General features: G+C 44.5%; 1 protein-coding gene across 1 annotated transcript in view; it reads right to left on the bottom strand.

Annotated features, from left to right (window-relative positions):
* Positions 1 to 483: 483 nt before the first annotated feature.
* The window catches only part of ppp1r13bb (protein phosphatase 1, regulatory subunit 13Bb), a 76,184-nt gene continuing 49,539 nt past the window's right edge, over positions 484 to 27,128 (bottom strand). Inside the window, exons 7-18 of the mRNA XM_084150676.1 lie at positions 21,314 to 21,488; positions 20,734 to 20,933; positions 18,158 to 18,322; positions 17,150 to 17,342; positions 11,584 to 11,717; positions 10,815 to 11,259; positions 9,360 to 10,126; positions 9,010 to 9,147; positions 8,409 to 8,542; positions 7,615 to 7,781; positions 3,448 to 3,647; positions 484 to 3,252 (exon numbers count right to left, since the gene is read on the bottom strand). Of these exons, the coding sequence (XP_084006802.1) occupies positions 3,211 to 3,252; positions 3,448 to 3,647; positions 7,615 to 7,781; positions 8,409 to 8,542; positions 9,010 to 9,147; positions 9,360 to 10,126; positions 10,815 to 11,259; positions 11,584 to 11,717; positions 17,150 to 17,342; positions 18,158 to 18,322; positions 20,734 to 20,933; positions 21,314 to 21,488 (2,760 nt within the window). The 3' untranslated portion in view covers positions 484 to 3,210. The remainder of the gene's footprint in view (positions 3,253 to 3,447; positions 3,648 to 7,614; positions 7,782 to 8,408; positions 8,543 to 9,009; positions 9,148 to 9,359; positions 10,127 to 10,814; positions 11,260 to 11,583; positions 11,718 to 17,149; positions 17,343 to 18,157; positions 18,323 to 20,733; positions 20,934 to 21,313; positions 21,489 to 27,128) is intronic.

Below are 27,128 nucleotides of genomic sequence, written 5' to 3'. Positions count from 1 at the left end.
TTCATTTCTATGGGTTACCTTTAGATGAGTCTAATCACAAATAGAGAACACAATCATGTTTGTGAGCGTGTCCCCTTTCTATAGAGTGCTCATATTAAACTGAACAAAAATAGAAATGCAACAGGCAACAATTTCAAAGATTTTACACAGTTACAGTTCATAGAAGGAAATCAGTCAATTTAAATAAACTCATTAGGCCCTAATCTATGGATTTCACATGACTGGGCAGGGACACAGCCATTGGTGGGCCTGGGAGGGCATAGGACCACCCACTGGGGAGCCAGCCCAGCCACTGGGGTGCTAGGCCCAGCCACTGGGGAGCCAGGCCCAGGCAATCAGAATGAGTTTTTCCCCACAAAAGGGCTTGAGAGCACCCTGCAGCTCTCAAGGACCAGGGTTAGTGACCACTGCTGGAAGACAAAAAAATTATTGCAAGCAAACCATGGGACCACAAAAAAAGGAAACTGACTACACGAATTGTCATGCCGGGAATTGTTTTTATTGTGCACATTTACAGAACAGGATGTGTAAGTATTGCATCCTTAACGCTTACAGAACCCCCACGAGTCACTGAGTCTTCATACAGCAGACCGTCCAAACATACTCATCTCATACCTTCTCAGTATTTACAGAGATTATTAGGGTAAAGCTCTTTCCTGCCTGCCATGCAAGGTACAAATCTCATCTCACAGGACTGGAAACAAGGTCAGGCAGGGAAAGTAGGGGTAATAAAACAAAATAATACCTTAGTGTGATGTAAATGTAATTCTGCTTGAATGGCCACACCCATCGGATGTGTGTGAGCGTGGGTTTGATCAAGTGCTCAATTATAACACTTTCACATTCACCTGAAGTGAAGTGGTGAGGACCCCCCTGATCATGGCTCTATGGTGAGTGAGGCCTGAAGCATCTCATCTCTCTCACACACAAAACGTAGTTTTGCCCGAAGGAGGGTTCCTTCACTGCACTAAAGCAAACGCATAGGACACTGCATCCCCGCTCATCATATACACCACTTTCTATCTCAAATCTCAATCTTCATTGGCAATGGTTGGACACACCTCTTTGGAGGAGCTGACAAGTTGAGTGAAGCTTTAAAGTTATTCTAAAATAAAGTGTGTTTTTGCTGACAACTTCTATAACTAATGCAGGGCACGCAATGTGACAAATTGTAAATAGTTAAAAGGGTATGTTATGATAGCATAGCCCTGACAGTGCAAGAAAATTAGGGGATGAGTGCTTCATTCCGTGAGAAGATTTAAAAAATGTCTATCTTATCTTTTTTGGGGAATTTCAATGATCCAATACACTTTACTAACGAAGAGTGCTTTACATGGGACTAAAATCCAGGAACCAATGTTGAGAAATATTTTTTTACTTTTGGAAAATAACCTAAGTAGGCCTTTTTTTTATTATCATGTGGAAGGGCAGTGTCAAATCACTGAAGAAACCCTATCATTTGAAAAGGGAAAGACGCTATGATGGAAAAGTTAGGAAAGTTGAAAAATTCCAGCATATTCGGAAATTACTTAGGAAGCGACCTACAGAATTGATATAGGTACTCTTTGTTCATATTGAGTAGAGGGGAAATTCAAAAATCCCTGTTATGATTGTACATAACATTCACAATATCTGGCACACCCTTGTACAGACCTCAAACTCTCACCCCTCTTCACAGCAAACACACATTCTAGATCTGTTAAACTCCTCATCATACGTAATCATTCACTCATCATGTGCACATTAAGATAGCCGTGTCCAACAAGGCCTAGGCCTACTATCCCCTCATATAGCTGGCAAATTGCTATTGTGGCAGATTTTAACCAATGCCAGCCATTGGCTATAAAGCCTTGGCTACAGGTTAAACAATTTAGGCATACATCTCTTTTTCTCCCATCATAACCTTGGGATGGGGATAAATAACAGTGACTCCCTTAAAAGGGGAGAACCTGAGCTTTCCAACAATGCCAGAAATATTACTGTACTCCTAATATTAAGCAAATATCATTCATATTTTCAAATCAGAAAAACTGCACTCGTATTTGCGGGCCGTGAGAGCAGCAACACAGATGAATAGCAGAACATATGGGAAAATAGAGTTTCTGATGTGATCAAAGCATAAATAGCCTACATGAAAGTAAGCGAGAGTAAACATTGTTTCTAGTTTAGGTTAGTTACAATTGAAGTGTCCTGCGCATCAGTTCAAAAGATTGACGAGTGACTGAAGTGACCGCCTGGAAGCTGTGTAGGAGAGCTGGGCAGATCAGCTCAATCACACTGCGCAACTGAAAGACATTAATTCTGCCAATGAGAGGATTGCATTACATATTCTACAAAGGCATGCATGCTTATGATTGGACATAACAGATGAAAAGGAGCTTCATGTCAAATTGAATGTCCATTAGTCCCATGTGGAATTCTCGTCTAGTCACGTTTTCTTCAACTAAAATGAAAACTCAATTGTTAGTTATTGGGGGTTTTTCATGGCATCTCGTTATCGTCATTAGTTTTCGTCCGGAAAAATAGGTTGTTGACTAATATTTTTCGTCATAGTTATTGACTAAATTAACACTGGTACACATACACCATCCACATGTCACAAACCTATTGTACACACACACACACACACACACACACACACACACACACACACAAGACCCCTCTCTCTTTAAACACATACACACTTTCCAAACACACAGGGCCCTCTAAACTATTCACACACACACACACACTGAAACCACAAAACACACTCACCACTCATACATTACCCTCTACAAACAGACACACAACATCAACCGTCAGAGGTAAGCACTAGGGGTGAATGTCCTGTCAGCTGAATGACTGAGCGGTGTCCAAAAAAAACACTAGTGGTTAGTGCTTGATTCTCCATTGAGCATTGTGCTCCAGCTTTACACACACACACACACACACACACACACACACACACAACAGGATTTAAATAAAGCTGAAAGAAGAGAGTGAGAGAGCAGTGGGATTTGGTCGACCGAAAGGGGGTAGCAGAGGGATCCTGTCTTTCTCTGGGGTCTGTGTGTGTGTCAGTGTTGAACACTGTCCAGTTTCCCATAGCCAGGGAGGAGGGGAGGAGGGGGAAACTGTGACAGTAGGGGAGCACCAGGCCGCCCCATTCCGCCAGTCTTCAGCCACGTCTGCCTGCAGTCCAGTTTTTCACCCAAGGAAGAGGCAGAGGGGCTAAGCCAGGGAGCGCTGACGAGGTTTTATCCTGGGGTAGAGCTACAGAGGAAGAGAAAAGGTAGAGAGAGGTAGAGAGGTTATACACCAGAGAGGTCCAGTACTGCCAAACACAGACAGTCATAATGTAGTTGAAGACTGGGATCAACGCATGGGCCCAGGGGTAAGCAGTGAGCAGGCCTCATCCCAACAGGTGTATGTGTAAGTGTGAGAATGTGTGCGTTTGATGGGCCTCACCCCCAGCAGGTTGCGGGGTACATAACCCTCCCTGTGGTCCAGGCGGCCCCACCACCACTCGGTCTCGCTGTCGTCCTGCCGCCGCAGGATGGTAATGGCGTCGCCCTCGCCGAACGACAGCTCATCTGGGCTCTGGGCCTCGTACTCCCACAGTGCATACACCGCCCCCTTGTTCATCACGCCTAGCTTTTCCTGGACACCTGGTAGAACACACACAGATACTATATCAAGTAACTATAGTTTTCATTACCGCAAAAACCTCAATTAAATGCTGAGTCTCAAATACCCGCCTGTCCCTTTTAATAACCGGGCAACGGCACACGTCATCAAATTAACTGCTGTTTCAAATAAACGGCAGGTCTAAATGAATTGTTTACGAGGTTACCATGAATTACACTGAATTGTTTACCAGGTTTAATGTTTGATTTGTTACATTAAAATAATTCAGTAATGATTCGAAAAAATTGCAATCTATTTTTATCGGCAGTAAGAAACTGCTAGAACTCAACTGTTCGATTCAGGAGTAGAGACACCGAAAAATATGCACAGTCAAAGAGGAGAATCATTATGTCAAGAAAATACAAATATTTATAGAGGCATACAAAGACAAAATAAACATGAGTGTGTAAATGACAACAGCGCAGGAAATGAAGAAAATGATTAAAATACTGGAAGTGAATGCTGGAATTAAAACAATTAACTATGCAAATGAGCAAATGCTGTGTGCATTAAGGAAATAGAAGCCTGTCTCTAATAAGCACATTTTATGTTCTGTGATTTAAGCAAATAAACGCCCAGGCTATTAATTGAAGTTTCATGGTATATAACATATTGGTTGCATAGGCACTATATTAAGTAGCTATAGTTAAGAATATACAGTACATAGGCATTATGGTTAAAGGTAAACTCAGCAAAATTATGTTGCCACGAACATCACCGGAGATATTGATATGAGCGAGATGTAAAACTTCGCTCTCACACTGGTCAAATAAAATTGTATTTGTCACATAAACAATAGATGTAGACTACCAGGGAAATGCTTACTTACGGGCCCTTCCCAACAATACAGTGAAGAAGAAGAGAGAAGTAATAGAAAAGTAATAACATGTAATAATAAAAGTAATAAATACACAATGAGTAAAGATAACTTGTTTATATTATGTATACTGAACAAATTTAAACACAAAGATTTTACTGAGTTACAGTTCATAGAAGGAAATCAGTCAATTGAAATAAATTCATCAGGCCCTAATCTATGGATTTCACATGACTGGGCAGGGGCGCAGCCATGGGTGGGCCTGGGAGGGCATAGGCCCACCCACTGGGGAGCCAAGCCCAGCCAATCAGAATTCGTTTACCCCCCAAAAAGGGCTCTCTTACAGACAGAAATACTCCTCAGCACCACCCATCAGACGATCCCGCAGGTGAAGAAGCCGGATGTGGGGGACCTGGGCTGGCATGGTTACACGTGGTCTGCGGTTGTGAGGCTGGTTGGACGTACTGCTAAATTCTCTAAAACTACGGCTTATGGTAGAGAAATTAACATTCAATTCTCTGGCAACAGCTCTGGTGGACATTCATGCAGTCAGCATGGCAACTGCACGCTCCCTCAACACTTGAGACATCTGTGGCATTGTGTTGTGTGACAAAACTGCACATTTTAGAGTGGTCTTTTATTGTCCCCAGCACAAGGTGCACCTGTGTAATGATCATGCCGTTTAATCAACTTCTTGATTTGCAACACTTGTCAGGTGGATGGATTATCTTGGCAAAGGAGAAATGCTCACTAACAGGGATTTAAACAAATTTGTGCACAACATTTGAGAGAAATAAGCTTTTTGTGTTTTATTTCAGCTCATGAAACATGGGACCAACACTTTATATTTTTGTTCAGTGTAGTTTCATCAGGGTGCCCGCACGTTGGCCTTGCTTACGCCACCTCTTTCTTCTCTGAGTCTCGGTGATTAGGGCCTGGTTTGGGGTGAGCAGTATGTCCTGCGCCACCGACTCGTTGGAAGTAGAAATCTTCTTCCAAATCGAGGTTGGTGATTGATATTCTGATGTCCAAATGGTATTTTCAGTCATAGGAAACAATGGCGGAAACATTATGTAAAAAAAATATACTTATGATCAGTGTGAAAAAACACACAAAATTGCAGAATTGGTCAGGAGCCCATAAAACGGCAGCTATCCAATCCAGCGACATTCTAATTGGCTTCAAGCTGTTGGAGAGCACAGTAGCCAAGGCACCAAAACAGAGGAGAAGTTGAACCTCCTCTTCAACACTCTTAGTGGTTGTGGAAAATGACCCACTATACTGTTTACTTTCTGCATCTACGTCAATACGCTGAGTCTACCTTTAAGAATATACAGCTGTGGAAAAAATTAAGAGACCACTGCAAAATTATCAGTTTCTCTGGTTTTACTATTTATAGGTATGTGTTTGGGTAAAAATTACATATTTTTGTTTTATTCTATAAACTACTGACAACATTTCTCCCAAATTCCAAATAAAAATATTGTCATTTAGAGCATTTATTTGCAGAAAATTACAACTGGTCAAAATAAAAAAAAGATGCAGTGTTGTCAGACCTCGAATAATGCAAAGAAAATAAGTTCATGTTCATTTTTAAACACAATACTAATGTTTTAACTTAGGAAGAGTTCAGAAATCAATATTTGGTGGAAAAACCCTGATTTTCAATCACAGCTTTCATGCGTCTTGGCATGCTCTCCACCAGTCTTTCACATTGATGTTGGGTGACTTTATTCCACTCCTGGCGCAAAAATTCAAGCAGCTCGGCTTTGTTTGACGGCTTGTGACCATCCATCTTCCTATTGATCACATTCCAGAAGTTTACAATTGGGTTCAGGTCTGGAGATTGGGCTGGCCATGACAGGGTCTTGATCTGGTGGTCCTCCATCCACACCTTGATTGACCTGGCTGTGTGACATGGCGCATTGTCCTGCTGGAAAAACCAATCATCAGAGTTGGGGAACAATGTCAGAGCAAAAGGAAGCAAGTTTTCTTCCAGGACAACCTTGTACGTGGCTTGATTCATGCGTCCTTCACAAAGACAAATCTGCCCGATTCCAGCCTTGCTGAAGCACCCCCAGATCATCACCGATCCTCCACCAAATTTCACAGTGGGTGCGAGACACTGTGGCTTGTAGGCCTCTCCAGGTCTCTATCTAACCATTAGACGACCAGGTGTTGGGCAAAGCTGAAAATTGGACTCATCAGAGAAAATGACCTTACTCCAGTCCTCTACGGTCCAATCCTTATGGTCTTTTGCAAACCTCAGCCTGGCTCTTCTTTGCTTCTCATTGATGAAGGGCTGTTTTCTAGCTTTGCGCGACTTCAGCCCTGCCCCTAGGAGCCTGTTTCGAACCGTCCTCGCCGTGCACTTCACCCCAGCTGCCGTTTGCCATTCTTTATGTAGGTCACTTAATGTCATCCTACGGTTGTTGAGTGACATTCAAATTAGTTGGCGGTCATCCCGGTCAGTAGAGAGTCGTTTTCATCCTCTGCCAGTCTGTAGCTTTGTTGTCCCCAATGTCTTCTGCTTGACCATGTTCTTATGAACTGCCGTCTTTGAAATGTTAAGGATGGAAGCAACCTGACGCTCACTGTATCCCTCTGCCAGTAAAGCCAGAATTGAACCCTTCTTTTCCTCACTCAAAACTTTCATTTTCAACTCTTTTGGCATGGTCAATAGTTATTTTTTGATTAATATTACTTTTGAGGTACTATTAGAACTGTTTTTGCCATCCAGCTGGTCCTATTGCAAGAGGATAGTGATGACCACAGCAGTGGTTTTTATACTTTTCCTCATTAAATAAGATTTGGTTCAGGTGATCACCTAATCAGTACCTAATTCGGTAGAATGAGGTGTGCCTGTGTTGGAATTCAACAGACACTGGAATGGAATGGCTGTCATACAGGTAGAGATGCTGATTTAAGAAAAATGTGCAGTGGTCTCTTAATTTTTTCCACAGCTGTATATATACTACAAATATATACTACAAATACAATAGTCTAGTGCCCTATGGACCCTGCTCAAAAGTAGTGCACTAGATAGGGAGCAGGGTACCATTTTGGATGCAGAGGAAGACCCGGTCAATCATTTCCCTGCAACAATGACCCTCCACCAGTAGTGTTCTCACCGTAGAGAAACTGAGAGCACTGGATGAAGCCCTCCTCCATCTCTTCACACTTGTCTGCTGCTGTCTCCACGTCGCTGATGGTGCTGGCAAAGATGGCCGCTCCTGACTCCACCAGCAACTTGCACAGGTGAACGCTGTTACAGGAGGCTGCACAGTGCAGGGGTGTCCTGTAGACACACACACACACACACACACACACACACACACACACACACACACAATAGAGGGGTTACAATAGTTCCATGGAGCCCAATCGCCTCTACGAAAGGTAATCATAGGCACTAAAAAACACAACCATGACCAAGGCTTCTTCAGAATTGGTGATTTTGTCTGTATGTATATTATGTATGCTGCAAAATGAATTGCCTAATTTCTGATCTATTCTGGAATGACAATGTATGAAAAGAGCTGTGCTCTGGTAAATAGGTAGGGGGTTCCTTGGTGCAGGTGAGTGGATGAAATGTTGATGTAAATACAACACTATGAAAGCAAGTATGTCACAAATAGCAAAATCGCAACATAAATGAAGCCTTGTTTTTGGAGGCATTAATAAAGTGGCGTAACTGAAGCTAAAAAGATGCAAACAAGGGAATTCTGTCTTAAAGGAATAGTTCACTCAAAAACTATACTGTAATATTATGTTCTTTAATTCACTATGTTAATACAATCCTCAAAACGTGTCCATGTCAGCAGTCAAGTTTTCAAGTACTGCACTTTCAGTATAGAACAAAAACGGTGATGCATGAGTGACCTCTTTAAGGTCCCTTGTGTGCAGGTGGTGTGTAGCTGCTCACCAGCCGTCGCTGTCGGCAGCGTTGACGTTTACTCCGAAGTCGAGCAGGAACTTGACAATGTGGTGGTGTCCGGCGCACACTGCGTTGTGCAGCGGGGTTATGCCCTCGTCGTTGGCCGTGCTGGGGTTCTTCACCTGGGGAAGAACACGGGTCAGCTAGTCCCAAGTTCCATTTCTTTTCTAAGAGCATTTCTAAGAGTTCAGATGTCAAGTGACACGGCAAGATCAAGCACAAACACACAACAATCAAATTCTGACAGGTTTACTAGCACACACACAAAATAACACACTGCTGAAAAACATGACTAGTTTACAATGCTGTCAGCACAGTTCATATAGCTGCAAATAAAGAGTGTATTTTTGTGTGCATTTGTGTGTGTGTGTTTGTTTGTTTGTTTGTTTGTATCTGTGTGTATGTCCCGTGTGGCTCAGTTGGTAGAGCATGCTGCTTGCAACGCCAGGGTTGTGGTTTCGACCCCACGGGGGACCAGTACGAAAAAGTATGAAAATCTATACCCTCACTACTGTAAGTCGCTCTGGATAAGAGCGTCTGCTAAATGACTAAAATAAACAAATTGTATGTGCGCGCAACAGAGTCGGACCTCGTAGATAATCCTCTGCACCAGGTCAAACTCGCCCTCCAGTGAGGCATCCAGCAGCAGAGCCAGGGGGTTGAACTTCACCCTCAGGCCGTGACCCGTCCGCTCCGAGTTGGGCTTCTTCAGGTTAGTACGCTTCTCCTGTAGGGGAAGGATGGGAAGGGACAGTTAGCAAAGAGTACGTGCAAACACAAACAGACATGTTTATGTATGACACAGGTGGGTCAGAACCCCTTTCTCCTGCTCCGGAAACCAACATCTTAACCATTATACCGAGAGTCCAACTCAGTCCGACTCACCTCCGCTACATGAACATGCATACTGTTGCTGTGAGTGTTTTGTGAGAGCCTCACCACTGGCTGCGAGGGGGTGGTGGCAACCTCCTCTGGAGAGCTGACCTCAGGCACAGGGCTGGGCAGGGTGGCCAGCGAGACTCCCCCTAGGTTATTGTTGTTGGTATCCTCCGAGGCCTCCAGGGCGGGGGGACTGATCCCCTCGGGGGCTGGTGGCGGGGGCAGCAGCTTGTTGTCATTGGCGTCAGGCGGCGGCAAGGGCTCTGAGGACGATCCCTCTGCCACGGCAGGTGGCGGGGGAGGGAGCAGGTCCTCAGATAGCGGGTTCCCATTGTCGGCGTCTGCCAACGAGTCGCCGGGGTAGTCGGGTGGGTTGGCGGGCTGGTAAAATGGCGTGCCGCCCGACCCGGCTCCCCCTGCTCCGGCGGCACCACCCTCCATGCCACCAGCCAGGGTGTTGAAGCGCTGGTAGAGCAGCTTCTGGATGTTGGGCCCGGCAGGGCCCTCTGGCTCAGTGATGGAGCTGCGCTTCTTGAGGGGCCGCGGGGCGTTCGCCAGCTTCTTGCGCAGCGCTTCCAGGTCGGCGTCGCTTTGGTAGCGGAGGGGCGAGTGGGCCATGGGGGTGAGCTTGGTGGGGCTGAGGGGCCGCGGGATATTCTCCACGTTGGGCGGGGGGGTATCCGGGGCCCCGTCTATGTCAGGGCCCTCTCTGTCCCCAGTGTCCTCACCGGCCGGCCCCTGGAGCACGGGGAAGGGGCCCCCTGTCTGCATGAAGGGCAAGGGGGAGGGCGGCGTGGAGCTGGAGGGGAGAACGGGCTTCCCGTACACTGCACACACACAGGAGAGAAGAAAAAAACAGAAAAAAACGATGTACTACCGTGGAAAATATAAATAACGTACTTGCTCACTGACTCACTTTCATAAATTAATAATGAATTACTGGATACTCAAAACTCAACAGTTAATGTATTAAGAATCAAAAGCAAGAGTATTCACAACATTGCTCTTTGTCATGCAAGTCTCAGTCAATAGCAAAATATATAACAGACTTCAGTCTCCTTTGATTTTCAGTTAAGCCCCTGTCCCTCCTTCACTTTACCCAGACACCAACCTGATCCAATTCTTCCAAAACACACCTTTCTTTCCTCTCAATGATCTGTAAGTGATTGGATAAGTGAAAGGATGGTGTTCACCATATTGCTTTCACTTAACCAACCTTCACAAATCAGTTCCTCAAGGAAGAAAAGATGCATAGTATTGGTACAAGGTACAAGGGTGCGTCCCAATAATATCTTGTTTCTCCTGAAGTGTGCACTTGTTCCCTACTTCCCACAAATCTAATAGCATTGGATTGGTGGAGGCATGGGATAGTGAGAGTTTCCACAATCATTTGCATACCAGTCATGTATACCTTTCAAAATCAGTGAAGGGAAGTGAATAAGTGCACACTGGGCTACAAAAGATAATTGGGATTTGGAACATTTTCATTCCCTCCCAAACGGCCCCTGCTAGTACCTGCTTTGAGCGCAGGCTTGAGCGGATAGCTCTTGGGCGCCGCCTGCTGGAGGTACATGTGGTAGATGGAGCTGGAGTTCATGGTGGCCGGGCCCTTGCGCGGTGACTGGGGCCGGGAGCCTCTGTCTGGGACGAAGGGGCGCACCGCCACGGCCAGGACAGGGTCAGGCCGATCCCCGGGAAGACCCGGCGGGAAGAGAGGCAAGTTGGGCTGGAAGGTCGGGCTGGGGGGCACCGATATGCGCTGCTGGATCTGCTGGGAGGAGGAGCCGGTGGAGGGGGGAACACGGGGCCAGACAGGGCCGGGGGGGTTGGGGAGCGGGCCTGGCCGGCGGTCTAAAGAGCTGGTGGAGCCGGCGGAAGTTAGGTGGGAGCCGTAGGGAGGGGGCTGGGGCTTGGATGGGGCCACTGGGGAGGAGACTGTCATCTTGTTGGAGTCCAGCACCTTGGTAGAGGCAAACAATTATTCTCATTATTCAATACTTATTTAATATCATCAAATACATCTCCAAACTAATTTTGGATGAAGCGCTGTCCCAACTATTTCACCTGTTATGGTTATTTGGGGAAATGTTGCATGCTGCGAGGGGTTATTTTGAAGACAAAAAATATGTTTGCCCAAAGCTTTATTAACTTATGTAAAACTAAAAAGTTAAGATGCTCGATATTTACTATAGTCAGCACCTCTCCAATAGTTTTGGGTGTGCGTCAACTCTTGATTTCTATTCAAGCTTTATGAACAACAATAAATGTCAAAGTAAAGACTGACCTTCTCTGCTGTGGTAGCAGCGGGGGAGCCCGGAGGGGGAGTCTTTCCCTGCGTGTCCGGCCCAGACTCCCTCCAGTCGGGGGGCTTGAGAGAAGCATTGCCCTTGCCAAGGGTGGGCCAGCCAGCGTCATTAGCTAAGGGTGGAGAGGGGAGAATGGGGCACGCTGAGTGTGGTCTAAGAGAGTGACCTGTTAGAACTGTGTTAAAAGCAGAGACTGCTGTAGAACTCTCTAGATAACGATCTGTATTGATCAGTGTTTCCCAATCCTTGTCCTGGGAAGCAAAATGCACATTTTCCCCCAGACCAGGATTGGGAAGGACTATACTGCTATGAATGTCTGCCATGATGGGGTGAGTGTAGAAGATGATACTGCTACACTGGGCAGTCAGATGCAGTAGTGTGGAGAGCGTTCTTTTAGATGGGTGAACCGGAAGGAAAGAGCTAGCTAGTACGCTACACAGAGTACAGACACTGTTGCTGGGTGAAAGGCAGACGTACTTAGGGTCCTGTTCAATGGAAACCAGTTACTGGTTGGTGAGGCAAGGAAAAAATACTTCTTGCCATTTCACACAGTAAGCATGGTTTGACACTGCTGACATGAATCCAAATGTGGATTCTTGCGGCACAAGACGAACAGCCTTGTTCATAGAACATAGACTATATATACAAAAGTATGTGGACACCCCTTCAAATTAGTGGATTCAGCTATTTCAGACAAACCCATTGCTGACAGGTGTTTAAAATTGAGGACACCGCCATGCAATCTCCATAGACAAACATGGTCAGTAGAATGGCCTTACTGAAGAGCTCAGTGACTTTTAACATGGCACAGGATGCCACCTTTCCAACAAGTCAGTTCGTCAAATTTCTGCCCTGCTAGAGCTGCCCCGGTCAACTGTAAGTGCTGTTATTGTGAAGTGGAAACATCTAGGAGTAACAACGGCTCAGCCGCGAAGTGGTAGGCCACACAAGCTCACAGAGCAGGACCGCCTAGTGCTGAAGCGCGTAAAAATTGTCTGTCCTCGGTTGCAACACTCACTACCGAGTTCCAAACTGCCTCTGGAAGCCACGTCAGCACAATAACTGTTCGTCTGGAGCTTCATGAAATAGGTTTCCATGACCGAACAGCCGCACACAAACCTAAGATCACCAAAGGCAATGCCAAGCATTGGCTGGAGTGGTGTAAATCTCGCCGTCATTGGACTCTGGAGCAGTGGAAACGCATTCTCTGGTGTGATGAATCACGCTTCACCATCTGGCAGTCCGACGGACAAATCTGGGTTTGGCGGATGCCAGGAGAACGCTTCCTGCCCCAATGCATAGTTCCAACTGTACAGTTTGGTGGAGGAGGAATAACGGTCTGGGGCTATCATGTTTCGGGCTAGGCCCCTTAGTTCCAGTGAAGGGAAATCTTAACGCTACAGCATACAATGACATTCTAGACGATTCTGTGATTCCAACTTTATGGCAACAGTTTGGGGAAGGCCCTTTCCTGTTTCAGCATGACAATGCCCCCATGCACAAAGCGAGGTCCATACAGAAATGGTTTGTCGAAATCGGTGTGGAATAACTTGACTAGCATGCACAGAGCCCTGACCTCAACCCCATCAAACACCTTTGGGATAAATTGGAACACCGACTGCGAGCCAGGCCTAATCGCCCAGCATCAGCGCCCAACCTCACTAATGCTCGTGGCTGAATGGAAGCAAGTCCCCGCAGCAATGTTCCAACATCTAGTGGAAAGCCTTCCCAGAAGAGTGGAGGCTGTTATAGCAGCAAAGGGGTCCAATTCCATATTAATGCCCATGATTTTGGAATGAGATGTTCGACGAGAAGGTGTCCACATACTTTTCGTCATGTAGTGTAAGAATTGTGCAAAGTTTAAAACTTACCATAAACCTCATTATAATGCAGCGTGATTTAATTAGAAACTTCAACAATGTACATTATAAAGAGGTGACTATTAATGTAATATGCAATTTACTCAACTCTAGTTAAAATAATTGCCTGCATATACATTGTTGAAATAAATAGTTTAAAATGAAATCATGCTGCCAGATTACGTTAATTCTAAATTTTTGCACTTTGCACTATGAAAATTTTGCCACAAGTATGCTCTATAATGCTGTCAGCAAAGATTAGGAAACGGAAAAGGGGAGGGAGGGAAAGAGACAAATAAATGTAAAACATATATAGAACAAGGGGGTTGAGTCCTACCCAATTAATAATTGATCTGAAATATCATGATTTGAAAATCCCCCTGAAGAGTGGGATTCAAAGGCCCCCCACCAGGTCCCTTGGTCGTATTCAAATTTGTCCAATTAGAAAAGCTTGTTTTCGCTTTCCGTTGCAAAACCTCTCTCTCTACGGTGTGCACTAATAATTATGACCCTGATGTTATGCCGTTTTGTCTCTGTCATCCCCCAATTTCCACCAATTGTTCAAATGTAGCTTCTTCCACACAACTGGTGCCCTTCAATTAAGTAGGAACTTGTCCTTCACATGCTCAACTTTGTAGCTGAAAATGCTAATTTAGCCTACAAACGTAGTTGTTGTTATAAAAGTACTCAAAAATTACATTTTGTAATTCTAAAAGCTGGAGAAGAGCAGCATTCATTAATCCAAATTCTTAAACCATAAATCTTAGGAAGCCCTAAACAGTCAAACAAAGTGTTGTTGAATATCCACATCCTTGTCAGCCTGTCCAATTGTGACCATTTTAAACATACATGACTTAAAGTCAGACTCAGTAAGTCTGGTTCAGTAAGTCAAAAATAAAATGGCACTTTTTTTGGGGGGTTTAATATATCTCGAAATAGATAATAAGTAAAGTAAGTAGCCTTGCACAAGCCTTGGCCAGAACGGCTCATAGGAGCAGGAGACTAGGTCCTGTTTCTGTAATGTGAGGAAGCTTGTTGTACAAGGACACCCCCTGGAAAGGACACTAGTCTATCAGTGCAAAATTGACAGATCCAACTAATTAAGCATTAATAACAACTATTTGAATGCTCTATCACTGCTACTAATGAGGGGAATGGTTAGGTGGGTTATGGTGGTTATGGAAAGGTCAAAGATCAGAGCACAAATTTACTGAGGTGGCTTCAGAGGTAAATTTGACTGACGCCATTGATCCAGGTATCGAGGGCGGAGGAGCGCAGTGAACCTTCTCAGAGTAGCTAGTTGCGCACGCACGCACGCACACACACGCTCAGGATCAGCAGTGCTTCGCTGTCTAACATCTTGAAAGACAGGCTTTTCCATTAAAAATAAAATAACTTGCACTCGCACCAAACCTTTTTCAAGGTTTATTTTTTTTTTGCATTTGCACCAAATGGTCAGAGAGTGGTGTTCTTGTACAATACACACCCCTGTCTAATGTGATAGGATTACTTTTTAGTTATTTTAATAGTGATTCCATAGTTGCATAATTAAACATGATCTTATCTCTGGAGTTCACTTATTAGGAGCATGAGGTAGAATCAGATATTGCTATTGGATACAATCCTACACAGACAACAGCCCTTGCAGGGTAATATTGATTGCTGTAATATGAAGGGTTCCAGTTGTACATGTGTGAGTGTGCGCCACGTCTGTGAGCTGTGACTGTAATAGGATCACTTAAAAAAAACTACAAAACATTTTAGTATTATGTTCGACTTGGAGCCTCATCAAAAATAAAATACACCGGCTAGCCAGCACCGTTTTAGTTTTGACTAGTTTATTTTATGTTGTATTAACCTATCGTCCTCTGTAAGTGTGTAGCCCACTAGGTCTACTGAATAGCCTACTATGTTTATGGTAATAATTTTTCTGAGGATCCACTCCAAAAAACATTTAATTATTTTATTCCATTAGGTCCCTCAGCAGTTAAGTTTTCAAGATGGAGCACTTTCAGTAAATAATAAAAAAAGACATGTAATCTGTGTCTATGTGTTGTGTAACTCATAACTTTATAATGTGATCGCTCACATTCTGTTTGATGCAGAATGGTGAGCGTAGCAATCAGGATGGTTTCACCAGGCTAGCAAGAGAGTTAAGTGTCCTCAAAAAAAACACTACTGACGTTGCGAGCTAGAGTTTGCGAATGTGTAAAGACCAGTGTCTAATAAGTCACATGCTGAGGATCCTGCCCACTACTGCAGAGATAAGGTTCAAAGAGCCGTCCGTCCCTCCCGCTAGGCATACGCTCCAGGTTGAAGTTTCCCCTAGATATAGATCTAGGACCAGCATCCACTATCCCCATTCCTATCCAGGATCAGTGTCTAGGGGCAACTTCACCCTACACCTATGCAACCTGCCACACTCACGGGACGTGCCGTCCGAGCCACCCGACCGCGCATCCAGAGGGGAAGGGGGCAGTGGGTCCACCACGATGTCTAAATCTGACACCTTCCACGGGCCGAGGGGCTTTCGCACTGTGTCCGCCCCTGGACGAACGTGGTAGATAGGGATAGGAGTAGGGGTGTCGCCCCGCCCAAGTGGAACAAAGACAATCACAGGACACCACAGCACGGGACGGGAAAGAGAAGGGAAGGACGGAGGGAGGGAAACACAGGATACACCACAGAGTAAAAAAGGGGAGAGAAGAAGGTTAGAGGAGAGAGATAAAGAAAGAAAAAAGTAATGAATCAGTATCAACTGAAAAGCCTGTAAGGAGAGCAACATGGGCTTCAGGATCACTGGGGATGGCGATCACGGGGGCCAGTGGATTTGAGACTGGGAGGCTGCTCTTAGTCCTCCTGATGGACACTGCCTGCTCTGGGCACAGTTTTTCAAAATATTTAAGCCAGATCAAAATTATCCTATGTTGTGTTAAATTCTGCTGCTCCTTCAGATGTGGTCCCTCCTCATTTTTGGATGCAGTTTTATGACAAAACAAAAGCAAATCTTTAACATATCACATAAGTTAAAACAAAGATCCTGCTATATCCATGACATTCGGTATAAATATTGTATCAGATTTACAGGGGAAATTACCATGCAAATGTGTAGTCCTAACTGTATGATAAGGACTTGGACCAGGGGTGCAGCACTCTGTGTTTGCTGATTTTTTGTATTTTAATCAGTACCTGTTCTAGACCATGCCTGGGACAATTGGTGACATGAATTGACCAATTGTGTTCCTGGGGAAAACATGAGGACTACAGTTATCTAGGAAGCTCAATAATTAGTCTAGAGGTCTTCATGTGTCCCTCCCAACCACTATCAAATACATCCATAGTCAAGTCATTATGGCTGTCTTGAAGTAGAGCCAAAGACAGAAAGAGTACAAACGTAAAGACAGAGAAAAGTTAAGAGAAAAAGAGATTGAATCATAGGAGAGAGCATGAGAGGGCAACAAATACAGGTGAGTAATATGTCAGGTTATTGGAAAACCAACCACACAGAGTGCTCTGAGGTGAAGTTTGATTTAGGTACAGATCTAGGAACAGCTTCCAGTGCCCCAATCCTAACCTTAACCATTAGTAGGAATAATGCAAAACTGACCCAAGATCAACATCTAGGGGCAACTTCACCCTATACCATACCGAGTGAAGAGAGTCCATGATGGCAAGGTAGACCAACCTGATTTGGAGCGGGCATGATTGGCTGGGGCGTTGACACCCAGTGTCTGGGGTTTCATAGGTTCGGGGGGTCCAGTGTAGCCTCCCTCTTGTCTACCCGGCACGGGGACCTGAATGTAGGGCCCCACGGCTGCCACCCGGCCCAGAGTCCCAGGGGCCGGCTGGGGAGAGGGAGGCCCGTTGGTCCTGTTCAGCTAAATGGAGAAAGAGGGGACCACAGAGAGAAAGCGAGAATGTGGAGGGAGGGGAGTGAGAGGGGACCACAGAAAAAAAGGGATGGGGAGAGCGAGGGGGACCACAGAGAAAGGGGATGGGGAGAGCGAGGGGACCACAGAGAAAGGGGATGGGGAGAGCGAGGGGGACCACAGAGAAAGGGGATGGGGAGAGCGAGGGGGACCACAGAGAAAGGGGATGGGGTGAGCGAGGGGACCACAGAGAAAGGGGATGGGGTGAGCGAGGGGACCACAGAGAAAGGGGATGGGAAGAGCGAGGGGGACCACAGAGAAAGGGGATGGGGAGAGCGAGGGGGACCACAGAGAAAGGGGAGATAGAGGGAGAGATTAGGGTTAGTATCAATATGAAGTAATGGACCCCATCGTAAGTGTGTGTATTGTGTATTGATGTGTATTGTGTCTTGTTGTTATTTTCTTGTATTTTGTCCTGTTTAAGGGAACTCAGTATCCTGGGTTCCAGTCTGTTTCTGCTCTCTTGCCAACTCTTTAGGCATTGTCATGCCAAACAATTCATGTTTGGCATGGCAATGCGTTGGCATGATACTGATAGCAAACAGATTGGCACTTTACCATCTTTTGAATGTCCCAAAAGAGCCAAAAGAAGTGAGCTTACGCATACATATGACAGGTGAGAGTGTTTGTGTCCGTGTGGGCGTGTGTGTTGTGCACTACTAGACCAGCTTTTATTTGTAAGAGGCTATGTTTGCCGTGTGTGCCGTGTGTGTGTGTGTTTCTTAGTGTGAGTGTGTTTATGCATTGTCCGTTCCTAGCCTTACAGGTGAGTTCTCTTTTTGACGTGCCTCAGCTTTTTTCTTATAGAGGCGCTCCCGCAGCTCGCCGATGCGCTTGTCCATGAGTGTCACCTCCATGTTGCGCTTGTTGAGCAGGTCCTTCTGCTGCTGTAGCTTGCTGTTCTGATCCTGGTTCAGCTTGTTCCGGATCTGAGGGTGATACACACACACGCACGCCACACACACACACACACACACACACACACACACACACACACACACACACACACACACACACACACACACACACACACACACACACACACACAGAGAATAGAAAGAGATAAAAAAAAAGGTTAGCACACAGGTATGAATATAGGAAGTAAATAGACAAACTGGTTTCCACACCACCCACATGAGTACGCCGAAACCTGGCCAAGACACGCATGTGTGCACAGGCACAAACATAACCCCTATAATCCAAAAGTATATTTATCATCTAGTTTGCTGTCCACAAGCAGCAGACCGCAGAGTAGTTTCCCCATTGTGAACTTTGCAATGCTTCAGTTTTGAAGTTGCACTTTTCTGAAAAGCGCATCAGTTCACACAGAAGAAACGACTAAGCAGATAGTCCTTTGTGTTTGTTTCGCTTACCAATCCAAAGTTTTTTAATGCACGGGAAGGAGTGCACAAGTGCAAACTTTGGGAGAATGGACAGATGATTCGGACGCAGGGAAAGATTCGAAGGGTAGCGTTTTAATGAATCTGAAGCAGGGTTTATTTTGGGGCAGTCCTAATCCTTTCGCATTCTTTTGTTTATTCGACAGGATTGAGAGAGATTAGTTGATAGGAGGAGAGAGACCCATGCTTGCAACGGTAGTAAGCAGTACATGTGATCCAGAGGCAGCGGCTTAGATCGCTGGACCAACCCACCGAGGCCCCTGTGCCCAGTTTTTCAAAACAATTCATCCCTATCAAAATGATCCTGTGTTGTGTTAAATTCCGCTCCCCCTTCAGATGTGGTCCCTCCTCTTTTTGGATGCAATTATAAGACTGGACCAAATCTCTAACATATCACATCATACAATACAACAAATCAAATCGCGTTCACATATTTTACAGATGTTATTACGGGTGTAACAAAATGCTTATGTTCCTAGCTCCAACAGTGCAGTAATACCTAACAATACATGCAAATCCCAAAAAATCTAAAAAAAGGTATTAAGAAATATAGAAATATTAGAACGAGCAATGTCAGAGTCCGGAATATAAATATATACAGTACAGTATGATGTGTTTATAGACATTATGGACAGTATATGAATAGAAAAGTTGTGTACAGCAGTAGTTATATAGGATGAGCCTTGACTAGAATACAGTATATACATATGAAGTGGGGTAAAACAGCGTTCAATGACTATGTACATAGGGCAGCAGTCTCTAAGGTGCAGGGTTGAGTACCAGGTGGTAGCTGGCTAGTAACAGTGACTGAAGTTCAGGGCAGGGCACTGGGCGGAGGTCGGCTAGTGGTAACTATTTAACAGTCTGATGGCCAAAGATAGAAGCTGTTTTTCAGTCTCTCGTACCAGCTTTGATGCACCTGTACTGTCTCCGCCTTCTAGATGGTAGCGGGGTGAACAGGCCGTGGCTCGGGTGGCTGAGGTCCTTGATGATCTTCTTGGCCTTCCTGTGACTCCGGGTGCTGCAGATGTCCTGGAGGGCAGTCAGTGTGCCTCCGGTGATGCTTTGGGCTGACAGCACCACCCTTTGGAGAGCCCTCGTTTGCGGATGGTGCAGTTGCCGTACCAGGCAGTGATACAGCCCGACAGGATGCTCTCAATGGTGCATCTGTAGAAGTTTGTGAGGGTCTTAGGGGCCAAGCCAAATTTCTTAAGCTTCCTGAGTTTGAAGAGGCACTGTTGTGCCTTCTTCACCACACTGTCTGTGTGGATGGACCATTTCAGGTTGTCAGTGATGTGCACGGCGAGGAATTTTAAGCTTTTCACCTTCTCCATTGCTGCCCCATCGATGTGGATGGGGGGGTGCTCCCTCTGCTGTCTCCTGAAGTCCACGATCAGCGCCTTCATTTTGTTGACGTTGAGGGAGAGGTTATTCTCCGCCAGTACCCCCAACTCCTCCTTGTAGGATGTCTTGTCGTTGTTGGTAATCAGGCCAACCACTGTTGTGTTGTTTGCAAACTTGATGATTGAGTTGGAGACGTGTGTGGCCACGCAGTCATGGGTGAACAGGGAGTACAGGAAGGGGCTGAGCACGCAACCTTGTGGGGCCCCCGAGTTGAGGATCAGCGTAGCGGAGGTATTGTTGCCTACCTTCACCACTTCGGGTTGGCCGTCAGGAAGTCCAGGACCCAGTTGCACAGGGCGGGGTTCAGACCCAGGGCCCCGAGCTTAGTGATGAGCTTGTAGGGCACTATGGTGTTGAAGGCTGAGCTGTGATCCCATGACATTTGGGTGAAAATATTGCCTTTCTAAAATGAAGGGGAACAACATTGAATGGGGGAACAGAATTGATACAACACAGGATCATTTTGATCTGGATCAAAAGTTGGGCACTGGAGCAGGGTTTCTGATGGTAGAGTAGTACAGAACACTAAACTCTACCTGCAGCTCCTGGTAGAGTTTGCGCAGCTCCAGGGCTGCAGTGCTGGTGACCTGTCCTCCCAGCGCAGACTGCAGGCCGTTGAGCTTTCCCCGCCGCAGGTCCTCCAGCTGCAGACTCAGCTGCTCCACCCGCAGCACGGCTGACTGCAGCTCCACCTGCTTTTCCTGGAACAGCCCACTCACCTGCTCAATCTCCGCCGCTTTAGGGGTGGAGGGAGGAGGATTTAGTTTATTTGACAACTTTTACACACATATAGGGGCAGTTTCCCACACACATTTTGAGTCTAATCCTTGATTTAAAAGGATTTTCAATGTACTTTTAAATCCAGGACTAGACTTAACCTGTGTCCAGGAAACCGCCCCATCAAAATACAACCTGATATATAAAATCATTGGGCATGACAAAAAAAAGTTGAATTACTTATTTCCATTGTCGTCCATAGTACACACATTGTGGATAACATGGGACGCACATACACACACGTGGACACACAGTGTAGAGGTGAGTTGGGGAGAGGTGGATGGGCACAGCGTAAACGTGGCTGAGTTTGGGAGAGTGTTTATATGCGTGTAAACTTACACAGGTTGCCGTTGATGACTTTGCTGTAGTCCACCTGGCCCCTCATGGCGCGGATCTTCTTAAGCTTGGCCTCCTGGCTCTCCACGCGATCCTTGAGCCTCTGCAGCTTCTCGCTTTCAGACACCGACTGCTGCTGCCGCCGCTCCTGCTGCTTCAGGTAGCGCAGACGCTGCTCCTACAGACATAGAGATCGAGAAAGAGGGACAGGGAAGGAGAAAGAGGAACCGGGAAGGAGAAAGAGGGACCGGGAAGGAGAAAGAGGGACAGGGAAGGAGAAAGAGGGACCGGGAAGGAGAAAGAGGGACCGGGAAGGAGAGACATGGAACAAGAAAGCGAGAGGGGGAGATGGAAAGGGATGGAGAGGGAGGAGAGTGTGATTAGAAATGGTCAACGGTCTTGAACCAGATGCATAGGTAACACATTTGAAGTTCTGAATAGCATCTGCATGTGTGCATGGACAACACAGCAATCTGTAACAGCATGAGACATTCGTGGTTTCAGCCCATTTTACAATTCATACATACACTCCTCCTGTCACACACACACACACACACACACGTTGAACACTTTTATCGCACATTGCTGGCACGCAAGCACGCATACACGACAGTCCTCACAAGACCCTGATATACAGATGAACTTCCATCTAATAGCTAAAGGTACACATCTATTCATCATTCATATATTTGTGATGTAAATTGATGTCCATATAAGACATTCATTAGCGACTGGGTCTGAAGGAGGAAGGAGGAGGGATGACTTTATATCTCTCTGAGTTTCCCAACTGTGTGTTGCTCCAATTCAAGTTCCAAAAGAGAAGAGATGACAGGCCCATGTTTCCAAATGACTGCAGGGTTTCAAGTAGACCTACTTCTTAAAAATAAAATCACTTCTCTGCCATTTGGCACACGGTGGTTCACTGCACGGCCAAAATCAGTCAATCATGATGACGACCTAGTTTGGAGTCGAAACATTGTCCTTGTCTTAAAGACGTTGGGACCATCATAACAGTGTGCGGATTTATAGTTTTGTTCTACGTTACCCTTTCAGATCCAGCACCTGGGAAACTTTTTATTTTATTTTATTTTTTTATCTCTTAAGGAGTGGACCCTTTTTTTTCAATTTTCGCCAAAAATTACATACCAAAATCTAACTGCCTGTAGCTCAGGAACAGAAGCAAGGATATGCATATTCTTGATACCATTTGAAAGGAAACACTTTGAAGTTTGTGGAAATGTGAAATTAATGTAGGAGAATATAACACATTAGATCTGGTAAAAGATCCATCATCTTTGAAATGCAAGAGAAAGGCCACAATATAATATTGGAGTTTAGGCGCAGATTTTGGCCACTAGGTGGCAGCAGTGTGTGTGCAAAGTTTCAGATTGATCCAGTGAAGCATTGCAATACTGGACTATTCTGTATTAAGTCTCCCAAATGTGCCGAACTGGTCAATTTATACATTTTAAAGTACATAACTATAGAGAACATACAAAAATTATATGGTAATACAAAATGTAAGTTTACACACTCCCAGGAATGTCATACATGATGGATCATTAGCTTATACAATAACTTTCACACATCTAGATGTCCGGGTGGGTTGGGTGTGGAGCCAGAGACAGCAAGGGTTCAAACTGTAGAACCCGGTTCCTACATTTAAATATAAAAATTGATTTTATCAAACAAAACTATGCTACATTTTATCTCTGGGACCCTCGGGATGACAAATCAGAGCAAGATTATTATTTACCTTCAGAGTTGAATGTATTAAACTAGTTGCCATGATAAGTTTTTTGTTGTTGTGCACTCTCCTCAAACAATAGAATGGTATTTTTTCACTGTAACAGCTACTGTAAACTGGACAGTGCAGTTAGATTAACAAGAATGTAAGCTTTCTGCCCATATAAGACATGTCTATGTCGTGGAAAGTTTGCTGTTACTTACAACAGTCATGCTAATCACATTAGCGCATGTTAGCTCAACCATCCCGTATACGGTACACCGATCCCTTAGCGGTTAATGGGTGTGTATAGAAATATAGACTGCCTACATATTATCTCTTGGTCAATGCGTTCCTCTAATAAAAGCCAAATCTATTAACAAGGTAAAGACTCTTTACAGATGTTATAGCATTGGCTAAGCTAGCTAGTAATGTAGCTAGATACAGCTAATTAGCTTGAAGCTAATCCACAACGCTGGCTAGCAAGCTGCTGAGACGAGCTCTACAGCTAGCCTAATAGCTTGTGGATAATAGCTCATGTGGACCCACACAAGACCAACAGAGAAATGCCCCGAATGCCCTGCAGTGGAGGTAGGGTGAATTTGGCTGGATTCGGCCACAAATGCAAATTGATAAAATGAGAGAAAGAATGACAACCGCAAGAATGCGCACACAAAACCCTGCCTGCCTCACTCTCCACATAATGGAATTCAGCACCAAGTCTCTGCGATGGACAGCATTAATCATGTGCGCACACACAATGAGGCCAGCAGCATGGTATGGCGGAACGCATGCTCCCTAGGCCCTACTGAATCCAGGAGTATTTGGATGTGTCCCAAATGGCCCCTTATTCCCTATAGCGCACTCCTTTTAAAAAAGATGCAAAAAAATGAATACATGTTTTGTCACATAGCCAACGCTCTAACCTCTAGACTACCTGCTGTCCTAATATGCACTACATAGGGAAAAGGGGTCCATTTAGGATGCAACCTTTGACTGTGTAAGTGAATAGAAGCTATAAATGACCAGAGCTGCAGTGGCATCACTATGACACCCAACTACTCAGCCCCATGGCTCGGTTGACTGAACAGTTTGAACAACAACTATTGCTACTAACATTTCTAATATGTCTTCCCAATGATATTTCACAAGATATAGGATTTCATGTAATGGACATACACAAAAGTCAAAATCGATAAAGTGAAATGAAAGAAATAACTTTCTTAAAAAAATTCAAAAAAATCAATAACGGAAAAATTTGGCGTGCATATGTATTCACCCCCTTTGCTATGAAGCCCCTAAATAAGATCTGGTGCAACCAATTACCTTCAGAAGTCACATAATTAGTTAAAGTCCACCTGTGTGCAATCTAAGTGTCACATGATCGGTCACATGATCTCAGTATATATACACCTGTTCTGAAAGGCCCCAGAGTCTGCAACACCACTAAGCAAGGGGCACCACCAAGCAAGCAGCACCATGAAGACCAAGGAGCTCTCCAAACAGGTCAGGGACAAAGTTGTGGAGAAGTACAGATCAGGGTTGGGTTATAAAAAAATATCAGAAACTTTGAACATTCCACAGAGCACCATTAAATCCATTATAAAAAAAATTGAAAGAATATGGCACCACAACAAACCTGCCAAGAGAGGGCCGCCCACCAAAACTCACGGACCAGGCAAGGAGGGCATTAATCAGAGAGGCAACAAAGAGACCAAAGATAACCCTGAAGGAGCTGCAAAGCTCCACAGCGGAGATTGGAGTATCTGTCCATAGGACCACTTTAAGCCGTACACTCCACAGTGCTGGGCTTTTCGGAAGAGTGGCCAGAAAAAAAGCCATCGCTTAAAGAGACTCCCCAAACATATGGAAGAAGGTACTCTTCTCAGATGAGACTAAAATTGAGCTTTTTGGCCATCAAGGAAAACGTTATGTCTGGCGCAAACCCAACACCTCTCATCACCCCGAGAACACCAATGTTTTTCCATCGGCAGGGACTGGGAAACTGGTCAGAATTGAAGGAATGATGGATGGCGCTAAATACAGGGAAATTCTTGAGGGAAACCTGTTTCAGTCTTCCAGAGATTTGAGACTGGGACGGAGGTTCATCTTCCAGCAGGACAATGACCCTAAGCATACTGCTAAAGCAACATTCAAGTGGTTTAAGGGGAAACATTTAAATGTCTAGGAATGGCCGAGTCAAAGCCCAGACCTCAATCCAATTTTGAATCTGTGGTATGACTTAAAGATTGCTGTACACCAGCGGAACCCATCCAACTTGATGGAGCTGGAGCAGTTTTGCCTTGAAGAATGGGCAAAAATCCAGTGGCTAGATGTGCCAAGCTTATAGAGACATACCCCAAGAGACTTGCAGCTGTAATTGCTGCAAAAGGTGGCTCTATAAAGTATTGACTTTGGGGGGGGTGAATAGTTATGCACGCTCAAGTTCCGTTTTTTTGTCTTATTTCTTGTTTGTTTCAAGAAAAAATATTTTGCATCTTCAAAGTGGTAGGCATGATGTGTAAATCAAATTATACAAACCCCCCAAAAATCAATTTTCATTCCAGGTTGTAAGGCAACAAAATAGGAAAAATGCCAAGGGGGGTGAATACTTTCGCAAGCCACTGTAATCCCTGAAAACTGAAGAGATTCTCCATTGACGTTGATATTTGTTGAATCAGGAGTTTAAGTGCTGGGCTAGAACTAAAGCATGTGATCCTTTGCTTCCCTGAAAGCCTGACATCTTCTGACTGCGGACATCTTCTTATGGATGGAAAATGGGCATAGTCAAATTCAAATCTGGACCTCAACACATTGGTTGGACATGGTTCAGGGAACAGAATCGAAAACTGAAAAATAATAAAAATTTTCGAGGAACAGAAGCAGAACCGGGAAATAAAGTGATCTACAGTGCCTTCAGAAAGTATTCATACCTCTTGACTTATTCCACATTTGTTTGTGTTTCAGCCTGAATAAAAAAATTATTAAATGCATTTTGTTTTTACCATCTACACACAATACCCCATAATGACAAATTGAAAATGTGTTTTTAGAAATGTTTGCTAATTAATTGAAAATGAAATACAGAAATATCTCATTTACATAAGTATTCACATCCCTGAGTCAATACTTTGTAGGAGCACCTTTGGCAATGATTATAGCTGTAAGTCTTTCTGGGTAAGTCTCTAAGAGCTTTCCACACAAATTGGTTGTTGATCATTGTTAGACAACCATTTTCAGGTCTTGCCATAGACTTTCAAGTAGATTTAAGTCAAAACTTTCTCAGCCACTCAGGAATATTCAGTCTTCTTGGTAAGCAACTCCTGTGTAGATTTGGCTTTATGTTTTAGTTACTGTCCTGCTTAAATGTGAATAAATCTCCCAGTGTCTGGTGGAAAGCAGACTGAACCAGGTTTTTCTCTAGGATTTTGCCTGTGCATAGCTCCATTCGGTTAATTTTTTTATCCTGAAAAACTCCCCAGTCCTTAACGAATACAAGCATACCCATAACATGATGCATCCACCACTATGCTTGAAAATATGGAGAGTGGTACTCAGTAATGCGTTGTATTGGATTTGCCCTAAACATAACACTTTGTATTCAGGACAAAAAGTTAATTGCTTTGCCACATTTTTTGCAGTATTACATTAGTGCCTTGTTGCAAACAGAATGCATGTTTTGGAATATTTTTATTCTGTACATGCCTTCCTTCTTTTCACTCTGTCAATAAGGTTAGTATTCTGGAGTAACTACAGTGTTGTTGATCCATTCTCAGTTTTCTTCCATTATAGACGTTAGAGTTTAACTTTTTTAAAGTCACCATTGGCATCATGGTGAAATCTCTGAGCAGTTTCTTTCCTCGCCGACAACTGAGTTAGGAAGGACGCCTGTATCAAGTTAAGTTTTAATGTCACATGCAAAGGGAAATGCCTTTCTTACAAACTCAAAACTTAAAAATACAATAATCAATAACAATGTATTACTAGAAAAAACACACAAGAAATAAGAAAATGAAATATGAAATACACAATAAAGTAAGTATACTATATACAGGAAATACTTAACAAGTCAGATCCAATACCATATTTACA

Source organism: Coregonus lavaretus, assembly GCF_964263955.1.
Source record: "Coregonus lavaretus genome assembly, chromosome: 33".
NCBI lineage: Eukaryota > Metazoa > Chordata > Actinopteri > Salmoniformes > Salmonidae > Coregonus > Coregonus lavaretus.
This window is presented reverse-complemented; position numbering and strand designations above follow the sequence as displayed.